At 54.0% G+C, this 14,890-nt stretch overlaps 1 protein-coding gene across 2 annotated transcripts; it reads right to left on the bottom strand.

Annotated features, from left to right (window-relative positions):
* Nucleotides 1-767: 767 nt before the first annotated feature.
* On the bottom strand, nucleotides 768-10,882 carry KIAA0513 (the record flags this gene model as incomplete). 2 transcript variants are annotated; one of them, XM_080352078.1, is made up of 12 exons in its annotated part: nucleotides 768-855; nucleotides 972-1,066; nucleotides 1,810-1,890; nucleotides 4,902-4,931; nucleotides 6,756-6,833; nucleotides 7,142-7,223; nucleotides 7,522-7,562; nucleotides 7,999-8,206; nucleotides 8,906-8,976; nucleotides 9,121-9,194; nucleotides 9,574-9,673; nucleotides 10,545-10,882. In XM_080352078.1, the coding sequence occupies 12 exons, from the start codon at nucleotides 10,880-10,882 to the stop codon at nucleotides 806-808; spliced, it is 1,248 nt and encodes a 415-aa protein (XP_080208204.1). In that variant the 3' UTR covers nucleotides 768-805. The 2 variants fall into 2 exon arrangements, with proteins under 2 accessions (XP_080208204.1, XP_080208203.1); XM_080352077.1 differs by lacking the exon at nucleotides 4,902-4,931.
* Nucleotides 10,883-14,890: the final 4,008 nt, after the last annotated feature.

Below are 14,890 nucleotides of genomic sequence, written 5' to 3'. Positions count from 1 at the left end.
GGCGGTGACATCCTCAAATACACAACACAACCTGCTGCCAGGCTGACCCAGAACCTCCCATCCACCACTGCATCTCAAGCATCCCTGTCCTCAGCAGCCAGCTGAGAACAAACCCCCATGCTGGGAACAGCCAGTGTCTCACTGTGGAGGGAAATGGGTCAAACTGGAGGCAGAACCGGCTGCTTTCCCCCGACAGCGGCTTCCCTTGGTGGCTGGATGTGGCTCCCGCCATCACCTCCCGCATCCCTGGTCCAGCTCCAGCTTCCCTGGTGCTCACCCAGTGATGCCAGCGAGGGAAAAGCAGCGGGAGAGTTGCAGCTTTGCATTTTTCAGGATTTACGCCCATCCACGGCAGCTTTGGAAAGGCACCGAGCAGCAAAGACATCTGTCAGCTCCACACCCACCGCTGTCGTGCTATGAAACACCAAAGACCGCAGGCGGCATTTCATGGGAGGGCTGCAGCGATCCACCCCCTATCAACACACTGAGAGGGGCTGCAGCCGTCGCTCTCTCTTTACGTTTTTCTTGGTTTTGTGACAAAATACACTTTTGGGACTGTCTACTCTGAAAATAGCTGCGGGAGGGTCGGGTAAGCAGGGGAGGCTGTTTGGCTCCTATTTCTACAGGCTGCCTGGTGCAGCTCTAACGTTTCGTGGACGATCATGCAGGTTTTATTGCAGCTTGTGTGTGTGAATCCATAAGTAGCCCAGCTTCAGCTTCAGGTAGCCACAGAGGTGGGTTTCTCTCCTCCACTCCCCACTCATTCTGGCTGCTGTCTCTCCGCCACAGCGTGCTGGCCAGGCAGTTATTCGGTTGCCATCTGCTCGATGTGGTCACTGAGCAGCTTGTATTGCTCTACGGAGGAAAGAGAAAAGGGTGCTGGGAGAGTGCTGAGCTTCCTGGCCAGGCAGGTGGGCTCCATCCCTCTGAGACCCCGAAAAGGGAGTGCACATCCCCTGGGCTGTCCCTACCTTCATCCAAATTACCAATGGTCGCCTGCTTCTTCAGAAAGTCGCTGCAGAGCTTCTTGTTCAGGCCAAATGCCAGCATGTTGTGAATGAAGGTGCTGAGGAAGGACAGAGATGCTTTTGGCAAGGGAAGGGCCAGGCTGCCTGTGCTTCCCCTCACCCTCCTCTTCCTCCCCACAGACCCTTGTACCAGGCACTGTGATGATGCTCAGCTGCGAGTGAGTGTGTTATGTCCCTGCAGTGTCCAGATTTAGAATCACAGAATCATTTTGGTTGGAAGAGACCCTCAAGATCACAGAGTCCAACTGTTAACCCACCCCTGGCACTAACCCATGTGCCTGAGAACCTCATCTCTGCATCTGTCCAGCCCCTCCAGGGATGGTGACTCCATCACTGCCCTGGGCAGCCTGTTCCAATGCCCGACAGCCCTTTCTGAGAAGAAATTGTTCCCCAGATCCAACCTCAACCTTCCCTGGTGCAACTTGAGGCCGTTTCCTCTGGTTGTGGTGCTTGTTTCTTGGGAGCAGAGCCCGATCCCCCCTGGCTCCAAGCTCCTTTCAGGCAGTTCAGAGATCAGAAGGTCTCCCCTCAGCTCCTGTTCTCCAGCTGAACCCCCCAGGTCCCTCCCATCACACTTGTGCTCCAGCCCCTCACCAGCTTCATTGCCCTGTCTTTTTTTTCTGCCAACATAAGGGGCAGAAGCAGGTGCTGGGGTGATGCTTTAGGCATCCTCTGCACCATAAAGGTTGTCCCCAGTGTGAAAACACCTCTAAGGTGTCCTCCCCGCACAGCTGGCAAGGACACACAGCTGCAGGAGGGACTGTTCCCGCACCCCACTCACCCCAGCTGCCCGAAGGTGATGTTCTCGTTGAAGCGGAGGCTGTCATCCCGCTCCTCCTGTGTCATGTGGCACCACTTCTCCCTGCGAGGTACAAGCCCATCTGGCATCACTGTCACTGCAGGACCCTCTGCCTGCATCCCCCTCCCTCCCCGGACCATGCTGGCTGGGGACATCAAGAGCTCATGTCGTGCTGGATGAGCTCATACACCTACATCCACCTGCAGATCCCTCACCCTGGGACAAAGCAAGAGACATCCCAGTAAAAATGTCTTATTCAGCCTTGGCTTTCTCCTAAAAGCCTTGATTAAGAGCCAGGAAAGAGCATCAGCTTCCCCAGCATGGAGACTGGGTCTGTCACCATCAATGCCATTGCTTCAGGAAGGGGATGATGGAGGATGCAGGGATGTAGACATTACCACTTAAAAGAAGGAACCGGTAATTGCTAACCTAAAGATATGTAAATCCTTTCAGTTTTAGGTCAGTCTGCTCCCCTAACAAATATAAGAGTGACTTGCAGACCACCTAATCAGAAACTACCAAGACTAATGGCCTTGCAGCTTTAGACATTCTGGAGTCTGCAAGTTGAGTCTTGGTTTAACATATATCTTGAGACTGTTGGATAAAGTGTCCTTTAGCTGAACATTGTTCACGATATTCTAAATGGTTATATAACCAATATGCAAATGTGTAACTGATTGGCTCTTTAGGCCTGACCCAAGGGTGTGAATGTGGTAGTAAGATTTTATATATAATGGCTGTTATTTTTCTTCCCGGCATGCTGGTTTTATTCCAGCATCCAGACTTGCACAACTCTATAATAAACAATATCTCTTCTCTGTGTGCTAAAATTTGGCTTATCACCTAGCGGGTGGACCCTGTTTTGGGACAACAAGGGGTTTGCAGCTTTTGGGGGTGGCCGTCCTACTGGGGCTTTGCTGAAGCCCCCCCACCTACCAGGTTCTTCTCCTTCATCTGCAGAAGGGCTCCAACTCCCTGAACACCAAGCAAGCTGCTCTTCAAACATACCTCCCCCTTTGAGAGCATAGGGGCTCCCGGACCCCTCCCCATGGCTCCACTCAGGACCAAAACCACAGAAGTACCCCAAGGATACCCCAGTTCCACTCCAGCTCCCCAGCAAACCCAATTGTAGCATTGTCTTAAAGGAAGGGAGGGTTTAAGCTCTAAACATTTGCAACTAATTCAAGGTTGTCCTTGATGCAACCCATCCTGGTATCCCACTTGAGGGACTTTGGGAATAAAGCTTGTGTCACCGACATGTCACTGGTGCAATGCTCAGGTGGTGGCAGAGGGGGGTCAGTACATGCACGCTGGGGAAACCACAGCTCCAGGGTGAAGCCATCCCCTCCCGAAAAGTCAGGTGAGGTTACAGCCAAGGATAAGAGGAGGAAAAGCGAGGAAAAACAGGGATAGGTAGAAGAAAAAATAGCTTTATGGAGGAGAAGGAAGAGGAGAACACCAGGAGAGGATCGCACCCTTGTAGCTCCTCAGCACAGCAAGCGGGATGGGGGAGCAGCGTTGGGTGGAAACAGTGGCTGGAAAAAGGGTGTCTGATGGTAAATTCAGTGGGTTTAGCTCAGTCCAAGAGCATGGTTGTGTTGGTGAAACTGGAAAAGGATGAGTGTTCAGTCAGGCTGCGCTATGGAGGGGAATGGGTCCTCACCCAAGTCACACTAGTCGGGTGCAAAAGCTGCTGAGCTGAACCTTCAGGCTCCAGGGGGGAGCTGCTTATAGTTATAGGGCTCTGGAAACTTATACAATATGTTTAAAGAGATTTTTAAAAGAAAAAGAAAAAAAAAAGGTGTAATTTCTCCCAGATAAAGCTTATGATAGCAAATAAAAACCACATCCAAATCTGGAAGCTGAAAAGAAAGGAGGAGAATCAAATTAAGGGGCTTTGAAATCTGGAAGCAAAACTTCACAGATCCCACTGGCTCCACTTACAGAATAAGCATGTTTGTAACTAGATTTTTTTCCTGCCTTTTTATGTTTTTGAGGGAGGAAGGGGAGAAACAAAACTATCAAAGTGCATAAGAAAAATTTGCTCTGCTTCTGGCTTGTTATTGGAGAGTAACATGCCTGAGACAGGGGAAAGCCCATATGTGGGTCTACTCAAACCCTTCGATTTTTACCCCAGCACAGCGGGGCAGACACTGGGGTGTGTGAGCCCATGGGTTGTGCTAACACCTGGTCTGTATTTCGGGGTACCCAGGAAAGCCTCACCATGGTCAGGTGCTGGTGAGGACCCTCAGATCGGATCCCTCAGCATCACTAGTTTTTCAGCAGCAGCCTTTCACCGAGCAATGCTCTATCAGGGCAGCATTTAAGTCGTCCCATTGCCAGCACATCCCTTAGCTGCACGGAAGATTTACTGCCAAGCTTCAAAGAGCTCTTCATCCTCTTGCTAATGCCATCACTTGCAGTGATTTGCTCCGAGATGGAATATCCCACGCTCTAGCAACGACTCTCCTGATCCCAGCTCGGAGCACAGATGGATGCGGCTGCTTTGCCCAGAGGACACGCTCGTGATCGTGGCACGCAGCCGCCGTTTGCATTTTTCTTTTTATCTAGGGATGGCAGCAGAGTGCATTAAAAAAAAAATAAAATAAAAATCAAAGGACCAGCTTTTTCAGCTGGCAAAGGATCCTCAGCACCTCTACGTGGCAGCAGAAGCCGGGAGCAAGCGGGAAGGACAGGAGAGGGGGGTGATTTCTGCATGAAGAGACTCAGTTCTTCTCCAAAACCTGCCCAGGGAACCACTTGCAGCACAAGCCCTTGGCTTCCCCAGCAGCTCGGCACCCAATTCCCACCATAAAATAGCACAGCTTGAAACTGCTCAGGTTTCTGTTTGAAAAAGCTGCATTAAACAGGGATCAAACTAAACCTTTCTGGCCTGTTTGAGAAGGTGATATACATGAAGTCAAACCTCCGGCAGCCATTTCTCTCTGGTGGAGAAAGGGCCTTTTGGAGCCCCCATCGAAAAACATTACCCCCCTTCCCCAGGGCAGGATTTGGACCTGAAGTGAGTGTCAGCCTCTAGACACTAAAGCACCAAAGAACGGGGACAGACACACCTCTGCTCCTCTTCCTCTCCAGCGTTCCCCCTGGAGCGGCGGCAGAAACGGGGCCGACAAAAGTGGTGCAAGAAAGATCATGCAAGAGAGAGGGATGGAGGGGGAAAGAGAAGAAGAGACAGAAGAAGGTTGTTAGAGGCAGACAGAGGAAAGAGAGAGAGAAAAAGAGGAGTTTAATTCTGGTTCCTTCCCCCCATCACCTGCCCTCCCCGGCTCTTACTGTGTCCTAGCCGCCCCAGCGATGCCCTGACCGCCCCATGGGGATGGGCACAACCACAAACCAGTCACCACAGACCCTGCGGACACCTGCCATGGTCCAACACCATCCTGGGTGTTCCAAACCCGACCCATGGAACACCAACTCCCACCAACCAGCTCCTCCTGCCAGGGATTTTAACCCTCAGTCCAGCAGCCCAGTTCACCCAGTCGCCTCCATCATCCTCTGCAGAGGACTAAGCAGGAGTCACCACCACCTTCCAACCCCCCGGAGATACTGGGAATGCTCCAGGCTGCAGCTCCTGATGTTCATTCATTAGTGGGGTTGTTTCTGCAGCAGACTCAGCCATCAGATTAATTGCGAAAGGCGCTGGGAGCAGAGAGCAGCTGCTGGTGGCGTCTGTCCTTGCGAGACATTTGCTGCTGCTAATTTGGGGCTTAATCAAAGTAAATGCAGTTATGGTTACATTACTGTTCTAAAGGCTCTTTCAGTGGCTTGCTTGGAATAAAAAATAAATGCAACGCAATAAAGGAAAAAGCAGAAATCGATCAGTGCGCTGAACCTGGCAGAGCATCCCATGGCGTGAGCCAAGGCTGCTGGGGCTTAGAATCACAGAATCAAAGAGTAGTTTGAGTTGGAAGGGACGTTCCCAGCTCCCCCAGTGCCCCCTTGCCATGAGCAGGGACATCTTCACCAGCTCAGGTTGCTCAGAGCCCCGTCCAGCCTGGCCTGGGATGTCTCCAGGGATGGTTCATCCACCACCTCTCTGGCCAACCTGGGCCAGGCTCTCACCACCCTCAGGGGCAATTTCTTTCTCATGTCCAGCCTGAATCTCCTCTCTTTCGTTTAAAACCATCACCCCTTGTCCTATCACATAGGCTTTGGGGACAATGCAGGAGCATTGGCTACTTCCAGAAGTGCCATCCCTGCTCAGAAAAGTGCTGTTCACTTGCTCCAAGCTCAACAACTCTCACCCCAAGAGCTCAAAGCACAGCAGCAGCACGCTCCAGCTTCGGAAGGGTGAAACTGCAGTTGAGAAAGGAATTAATCGCTCAAGCCCTTGTGGCAGCTCCATAGTGGAGCAAGAGATGGGCACGAGCTTGGGGAGTATCTCCCCCACCCTTGTACTCCCTGTGCCCAGGCACTCAGACACGCCCTGCACAACAGCCCCCCTCTGAGAGGAGCAGCCCCTTCCCTTGCTGGGGTTTGTCCCCACCCTGGGGCTCACTGTGCTGCCATCTCCAGCTCTCATCCTTGCTGGGGGGTTGTCCCCATGCTGAGGACAGTGGGGACCCAGGGTGTCCTGTCCCCATTCCCTGCACCTCCCCAAACGACTGCACTGAGCATCTTTTCCCAGATCTGCTTGTAAACTAAACACCAAAAGCCTGAACCCTGGCTGGGTTTTCTGGGCTTTGCTCTTGCAAAAAAAAATGCAAAATGAGCAAAAAACCTTCATATTCCCAAATCCTTAAGAAGATGCTGATCTCACCAGCCCACCCCACAGCCCAGCAGCCCCAGTAGTTTTGCAATCAGGGCTGGAAAGCAGAGCGTTTCCCCATGGTAGGTTGGGAGCAGAGGGGAGTGCTAATGGCTGGAGGGGACACGGCATCTCCTTTTCCCATGGGGACATGTCCTACCTGGTGGTGGGGGACCGCTTCCTGCGCTCGCAGTGCACGGCATCGAAGAAGGCGGCGTTCCAGAACCTCAGGTTGTGCCTGCAGGGAAGGGAGGAAGATGATGGGGGTGGCCCCCCCTCATCTCCCCCAGTCTGTCCCCAGGTCCACCCAAGGACAATTTCACCCACATTTTGGGAACCGAGAGATGATGCAAATTGGGTAAGTTTGGTCCGTTTTTGGACCAGCTCCTTGTGTGGCTACAAACACACTCTTGCTAGCACAAGGGATGTGCAAAAGCCATGGCAAACTCTTTTAGAGCTTAAAAGCACCCATGAAAGTCTGGGAAACATGTGGGTGATAAGGACAACCCCCGCCAGGGATCCCAGTTTGTCCTGGGTGGGCTTTACCAGATGGGCTGCTGCTTGAGGTGCATATACAGGTAGATCTTCTCTCCTTTCTTGTCCTCCTCCTCTGGGCTCTGCACAGAAACTGTGAGGACACCCAGTTACATGCTGAGGTCTGGCTGACTCCCACCTTCCCACCCATGCACAGACTTTGTGTCCCCCTGACAGTTTGGTGATAATGAGGTCTGCAAACCAAATCCTCATCCCAACACATCCCACGCAACGTGAGGAGGAGATTTGGCTGCCCTTTGTGGGCAGATATGAGCTCTGATCGAGGCATGGATATCTCAGAAGGATGCTTGAGGGACAGGACCTTCCAAACCTCTCTCCTTCCCCAGAGATGCCTTGACCATGCCTCATTCAGCAGCACTGGCTCCACTCACCTGTCTTCTTCAGCTTCTCCTTTGGTTTGTCCTCACTTTCCCTGTGGCACAGAAATCAGTGTCAGCTCCTGAAAAGCCTGTCACCCCTGACAGCCACATGACAAAGCCCTGGCTCCCCTGGAGAGAGGAGAACCTTCATTTGAAAGAACCTCTGCTCCCATTCCACAGTTTCCAGGGCCAGAAAGGTGACAAAGAGACCCTGATGTCCATCCTAGTCAGACCCAGTACAGAGATGATGCAGAAGACCACTAAGCAACAGCACTGTCTCCTGGAACCACTTATCTCCATGCCCAAGGGATGTGGGACTCTCAGACCATAAGATTCCCAGTGACCAAAAGGACCAGGCCAGAAACAGTCTTCCCATGGCCACGACAACCCCTAGTTCATGGTGGCCCTACACCCAGGAGGTCTCTGGCTTGGCCATGTTATGGGTGTCAGCCTCATCCCACCCTACCCACCCAATGGAGAAGTACTCACTCATTCTTTTTGGTGGTAGGACCCTTCAGTTTGGTCTCCAGGCCCCCGAAGAAACCCTTGACATTCTCCGTCTTGGCTGATGTGTTTTTCAGCAGTCGCTCTGCAATGTCCTTCTTCTCCGCCAGCCAGGTGTTGGCCGACTTCAGGTATGAGTCAATGCTGCCCATGGGCTTCTCCTTGGCCTCCAAGGGCAGCGTGTGGGTCTTGCCTGCGGGTAACACGGCAGGAGCTCAGCTGGCCCCATGGTCCTGGGTGCTGCCAGTTCCCGGGGGACCTGCTCCCAGCTACAAGACACACAGTGGAGACCAGGAGCCAGACAGAAACGTCCCAGCCCAATTCTTGTAGGTCTTTATCCTGCTCCACATTTTGGATAGAAAATCCTGCCCCTGTGGATGAGTGACCACCACACACCAAGCAAAGAACCAAGTTGCTTCTGGGCCAGGGGTTTCACATCACATCCCCAAGGCTGGGGAACACCTGGGGATCACAACATACAAATATCCCTGTCTAGAAGCAATGACAAACCAGTATGAGCATGAGGTACCACCCCAGCAAGGGTCTCCAGAAGGTTTGCACATCTTCCGGGCCATGGAGGTTCTTTTCTGTTTGATATCAGAGTCATAGAATCACAGAATCATTTTGGTTGGAAAAGACCCTCGGGATCAAGTCCAATTGTTAACCCACCCCTGGCACTACCCCATGTCCCTGAGAACCTCATCTCTGTCTGTTCGACCCCTCCAGGGATGGTGACTCCACCACTGCCCTGGGCAGCCTGTTCCAATGCCCAACAGCCCTTTCCAGGAAGAAATTTCATGGAGTTAGTCAGAGCATACCAAGATTGGGCACCCATCCATCACCCTTCCCAAGCACAGGGCACACCTCACCATCAGTCTCCAGCACCTCTTACCCACATAGTAGTAGGTGAAACACATGGTCATGAGGTTCTTGGCAGGGCTGAAGTCATCCATCTGGTGGCACCTGACATGGACAAACAATTCAGTAAAGACACACAGCGATGGCAACCCAACTAGCCTCATGGTTGCTGCCCACAGTTGCAGCCGCAGCTCCGATCTCAGGGGCTTTTAGTGGTTCCAAAGGAGCCTCAAAATCCCCCCAACTTACTCAAAGAGCACGAGGGCGAAGGACTGCATCAGGCGGTAGAAGGTCTGCTCCGAGACGCACTTGGAGTTGCAGCGCTGCAGGCACAAAGCCCAGGGTTTAGCTCAGCAACCTCGTCCCACCCCATGTTCCCCCGCTGCAAGGAGGGGGGCACAGACAGCGGTTTGCCTCTCCCAATTGTTTTTTCTGAGGAACAGGACATTTCTGAGTGTTGATGGGATTTAATTTTAAATAAAACAGATGACTTCTCTCCCACACTGCAGCAAGCACGTATTTAACCTCCTCGAGGTGCTTTTAGTCACTTCTGCGTCTCGCTCTGTTGAAGTTCCTCCCTTTCCCCAAGTTCCTGCCCTCCAAAAATACTGCTTTGGGCCATTGCTAAATTAAGACTCCTGCCCACACTGCTCCAAAGCCCCAGCTCAGGATCTCCACTCTTTCACCCATCTCTCCCCTTACCTGGGCACTCACGTATCTGGCAAACCACTCCCTGCCCTTCCCGTTCTCGCCGCTGCAGAGCTCCCCAAATCTGGCCTTCTCCTCTTGCTCCAAATCCTCTCTGAAATGGGAAGAAAGAAAAAGAAGATGTTATTAAGGTTGAGGATGTGGCCAGCATCCCCCATTCAGCCATCACAGCTCCCCCACATCATCACTCTCAGGGCTGCAATGCCAAGAGGAAGGCAGAGGAAGAGGAGAAGGGGAGCATCAATTTTATCATCCCCCCATCTCATGCTGCTCTTTTCTTCCTCCCTGGCAGGGGGGAAACCAAAGGCAGAGGGAGAAGGGAAGAGCCAAGGCCAGCCAGAGCAGAAGCTGAGCTCCAGAGACAGGCGCTCTGCCCCTGAGCAAAAACAACCCCCCCTCGCCGCTCGTCATGCTGCGTTTGCTCAGTGCTGCTTGACACACAGCCGTGGGAGCTGGGGGGCATGCAGGGCTGCGGGAGGGAACTGGGGGCACGCACAAGCTGCTGATGTTGGTATGAGCAGCGGCAGAGATGCCCAGAGGAGGGGAGAAGATGGAGTCCCCCACCATAGCAAGACCCCAGCATGGGAAAGGGGGGGAAAAAAGAAGGGAGGGAAGTTTTTATACACGGAGGATGGTGAGAGCCTGGCCCAGGTCACCCAGAGAGGTGGTGGACGAGCCATTCTTGGAGACATCCCAGGCCAGGCTGGACAGGGCTCTGAACAACCTGAGCTGGTGAAGATGTCCCTGCTCATGGCAGGGGGGGCACTGGGGGAGCTGACAAGGTCCCTTCAACCCAGAACATCCTGTGATTCTATGATCCCCCCCTCAGCTCCAATATCACATTATTGCTAGGAGCGACAAGCTGTGTTATCCAAGCATGGAGAAGGACACAAAGCGATGCTCCAAGCAGCCAGCTCCCATCCCGTGGGATGTCCCCTGGCAGCACTTGCCATCCCCTCACTCACCCCCCAGTGAAGATCTTCTCCACGTAATGCCGCATGAACTCCCGGCGTTCAGCCATCGCCTCGTCCCGTGCCGACTCAGTGCTCTGGCTGGAGGAGAAGGACTCGGCGGAGGAGGAGCGGTGATACCCGCCCCAGCGCCTGGGAGAGTCACCCATGTCGTTCTCGCTGTCCGCTGACTCGGTGGCATCACTCTCGTCCCCGGCTGCATTCCCCATGTCCCCCAGGTGCCCGTTGCCGCTGGGGGTGGTGGGAGGAGAGGGCTCTGAAGGGATGCCAGGGGGTGTTTCGGCATCGAAGTCAATGAGGTTTCCTACGGGCACATCCAGGGGGGCCTCCATGGCTCTCCCAGGGGACAGGGTGGTGTTGGGGGGACTCGGTCCTTATCCTTTCACCCTCACTGGGGTGTTGAGGCCATCACCACTGGGGCGCCTGGGACGACAGGCTGGTTAAGGCAGGCAGGTCCTTCTGTGGGGAGCCAGGTTACCGCAGGACATCTGAAAGTCAAGGGAAGGACAAGAGTGAGGAGAGGACCGCAGGGAACTGCCACCATGGCCCTCGGGTGACGCGACCAGAGGCTACAACCTCCGGTATCCCCAGGATGCCCATCAGCAGCTGGAGGGACAGGACAGGGCAGCACCAGGCAGACCTGGCTGCTCCCATCAGCCACATGAATCAGCTCATCCACATGTGCTTTCTGAACTATTCAAGTGGGTCTTTCATCCTTTAGGCCAGAAAAGAGACAGTTTGAGCTCAAGCTCCATATGCCACATTTGGGCTGTGACATCTCACAGCCTGACGGGCAAAACTGGGCCAGCAGCTGGCAAACACCTGGCTGATTTTCCAAGACAGCCCCAGAGAAGCATCTTCCTCTCTCCTCACAGCTCTGCCTGACCCCGTTTAGAAATGGGACCTGCCCTGGGTTGGAGCATCCCAGTGTTAAACATGCACCAGCCTGGTTAAACTGGGAATGGAAAGGGGATGCTGAACGCAACAGAAGCCATCATGGCATGTGGATGCACAGCTCTGGACTGCAATTAGATTGACGAGTTTTGGTGTCCAACCTGGATTATGAAGGCCCTGCAGAGCAGGTCCAGCAGCCACAGGCAGCTCTGGTCTCTGAGGAGCACTGGGAGCATTGGGCAGCGCTGGACCACGATGCTCTGGTGCCTGCACCCTGTACCGCAACAGGTGCTGTGCAGAAAAAGGGGCAAAGAAAGGGCTGCCCTGAAGCTGCTTCTTCATCAGAGAGTCACTTGTGTCCTCAATGAGTGTCCCAAGAGGTGGCAGGAGATGCATTCTGAGAAACAAGCCCGGTACGAGCAACCCCACTGCAGCTGGCAGGTATGAGGCCAACGCAGGGCAGGACAGCATGGCACAGGGACAGCGGCACAGGTAAAGCAGTGACATCCCGAGGGACAGTGGCACAGGTAAAGCAGTGACATCCCCAGGGATGGCAGCACAGGTAAAGCAGTGACATCCCCAGGGATGGGAGCACAGGTAAAGCAGTGACATGCCCAGGGACGGCAGCACAGGTAAAGCAGTGACATCCCCAGGGATGGGAGCACAGGTAAAGCAGTGACATCCTAGGGACAGCAGCACAGGTAAAGTGGTGACATGACATCCCAGGGACAGCAGCACAGGTAAAGCAGTGACATCCCAGAGCAGCATGACGGCAGCACTGCCACAACCCTGCTGCCTTTGGGAAACTGATGCTAGGACACAGGCAACCACCCCCAGAGCGCAAAAAAAAAAAAAACCACAACTTATTTTTTTCAGCTCAAAGACTAGCAGACCCCAAATGACTAATGTCCAGTTCATCAGACAAAAGGAAAATAGATCTGAAGTGTTCCATCAAGCAGAACACAGTGTCCCAGCTCAGGGGCTGGGAAAATAAGCTGCTGCAGGAGGAGCAGTTCTCCCAGCAGTATCTCCTTCTCCTCCTCCTCCTCAGGGCCCCTGTGGGTCAGTGGGTGCTGGGCAGTGCTGGGACCTACAGGAGAGACAGAAAGGCACAGCACTGCTCCCCTCCTGAGCATCACCCTGGGAAAAGCCCATCACCGGAGTCCCCAGCGCTGAGACACTTCAGGGACCGAAAGAAAAGTCATGTAGTGTGGCAGAAACCCATGCACCCACATGCACCCAACACTGAGCAGCCATCTACCCCCTTTGCTGGCACCCACCATCCCTCACCCCAAACCCCATGTTCCCCCTGCACGCACCTAAACCCGGGTCCTGGGATTGCTGCAAGGATGGTGCTGCAGCCAGCGAACAGAGAACATCGGTGATGGGCTGAGAGGAGCAGCCGCGAGGCTGCGGCACAGGCGGGATGGCAGCGTGCCCATGGGGAACCAGCCAGCTGCAACCCGGCTCAGCCCCCCCGGGCAGCACAACCACCCCCAGCCAGCCCCTCCAGCTGCAGGGACCATCCACACATCCACCCACCCACCCATCCACCCGCCCCAGCCATTCCCACTTCCCAGGCAGCTGCCAAGTCCCTTTTTGCAGGGATGGAGCCGGGACATCCTCATCCAGCCCTTCCAGCACCTGCAGTTGGGCTCAGAGTTGCCTCCTCACGACGCTGCCAGTAGGAGCTCGTTTCTGAACATCCCAGGCTGTATTTTTGTAGAATCGCAGAATCATTTTGGTTGGAAGAGACACTCAAGATCATTGAGTCCAACAATTCCCACACCGCTGACACTGACCCATGTCCCTGAGAACCTCATCTCTGTGTCTGTCCAACCCCTCCAGGGATGGTGACTCCACCACTGCCCTGGGCAGCCTGTTCCAATGCCTGACAGCCCTATCTGGGAAGAAATTGTTCCCCAGATCCAACGTCAACCTCCCCCGGTGCAACTTGAGGCCGTTTCCTCTGGTTGTTCCTGGGGAGGAGAGCCCGAAACCCCTGGCTCCAAGCTGCTTTCAGGCAGTTCAGAAATCAGGTCTCCCCTCAGCTCCTGTTCTCCAGGCTGAACTCCCCAGGTCCCTCAGCCGCTCCCATCACACTTGTGCTCCAGCCCCTTCCCCAGCTCCATTCCCTTCTCTCAACTCACTCCTCTAGTTGTGAGGGGCCCAAAACTGACCCCGGGATTTGGGGTTGGAACAACAGGAGACAGGGCAGGACACAGGCAATGGTGCAACCTGGCTCTGAATCAGAAGGACAGAGAGGCATCCCCGAGCTCTCTGCCAGATGTGCACAGCTGGCATCACTGCCTGACCAGCCTCTGCCAGTCCCTATCCCCTCCAGGCAGCAGGTCCAGGGCCGTTCCGCACGCAGCAGTTTGCAGGAGCTCACACACAGCTCTCGCACACTCCACTGCCCACACAACTGCTCTAAAACATATTAACTCATGTTTCTCCAGCATCCCTCACGTCCTCCTCCACGGACATACATCCTACCACCTTCTGGGATGGAGCACTTGGGGTACAGGCTGTGCGAGACCCCAGAACTTGCAGTGGGTGTCAGCAGAATTGCAAGCTCAGCAGAAACCTGACCAGAGCTGCAGACAGCATTAGTAACTGCATTGGGCTTGCAAAGGGTTTAATCACTCTCTGACCAGCTCTCGATAAAGCCCTGCCCTTGAGAGAAGGCCACAAAAAGCATTTTAAGGTGCTGGCAGCTGCTGTAGGTGCCCAGGTGTCTGCACAGTCTCCAAATTGCTTCTCTCCAGCCCTCCAGCACAGAGCCCAGAAGAGCTTGACATGCAAAATAAGCCTCAAACTCAGCCCTGTACCCACCCCACAAACCAGGTGTTGCTCCAGAAGAACAAATCCAGGAAAGGAACAGCCAAATTATAAAGCAAAAGCCCCAGTTCCCGCAGGCTGAGCTCCATCTGCACATGAAAATCAGCCCGATCGTTCATCCCACCACCCACCTTCCAGCACATCTGTATTCTCCACATGGTAAACCACTGGCCCAGGTCAGCCAGAGAGGTGGTGGATGAACCATCCCTGGAGACATCCCAGGCCAGGCTGGACGGGGCTCTGAGCAACCTGAGCTGGTGAAGATGTCCCTGCTCATGGCAGGGGTGGCACTAGGGGAGCTTTGAAGGTCCTTTTCCAACCCAAACTGTTCTACAATTCTATTAAATCCATGTCTTCCCACTGGAGACACCATCCTGGGAATATCAGCAACCACAAAAGAACTGGCTGCAGCCATGGACGGACAGACAGGCAGCTCTGAGAGGTTTCATCAGAGGATATTCAGGTGGCAGGAGACATCCCGAGGCAGGCAGTTCACTTTTAAAATGGTTCAAATCTCATGACTTCTCTTGGCCTGGGCTGTTTTCCTTTCAGTGAGCAGCCACATACCCATCAACGAGCCGCACTTGTCACCCCGACCTCCTGGC

This window comes from Nesoenas mayeri, assembly GCF_963082525.1.
Source record: "Nesoenas mayeri genome assembly, chromosome: 12".
NCBI lineage: Eukaryota > Metazoa > Chordata > Aves > Columbiformes > Columbidae > Nesoenas > Nesoenas mayeri.
This window is presented reverse-complemented; position numbering and strand designations above follow the sequence as displayed.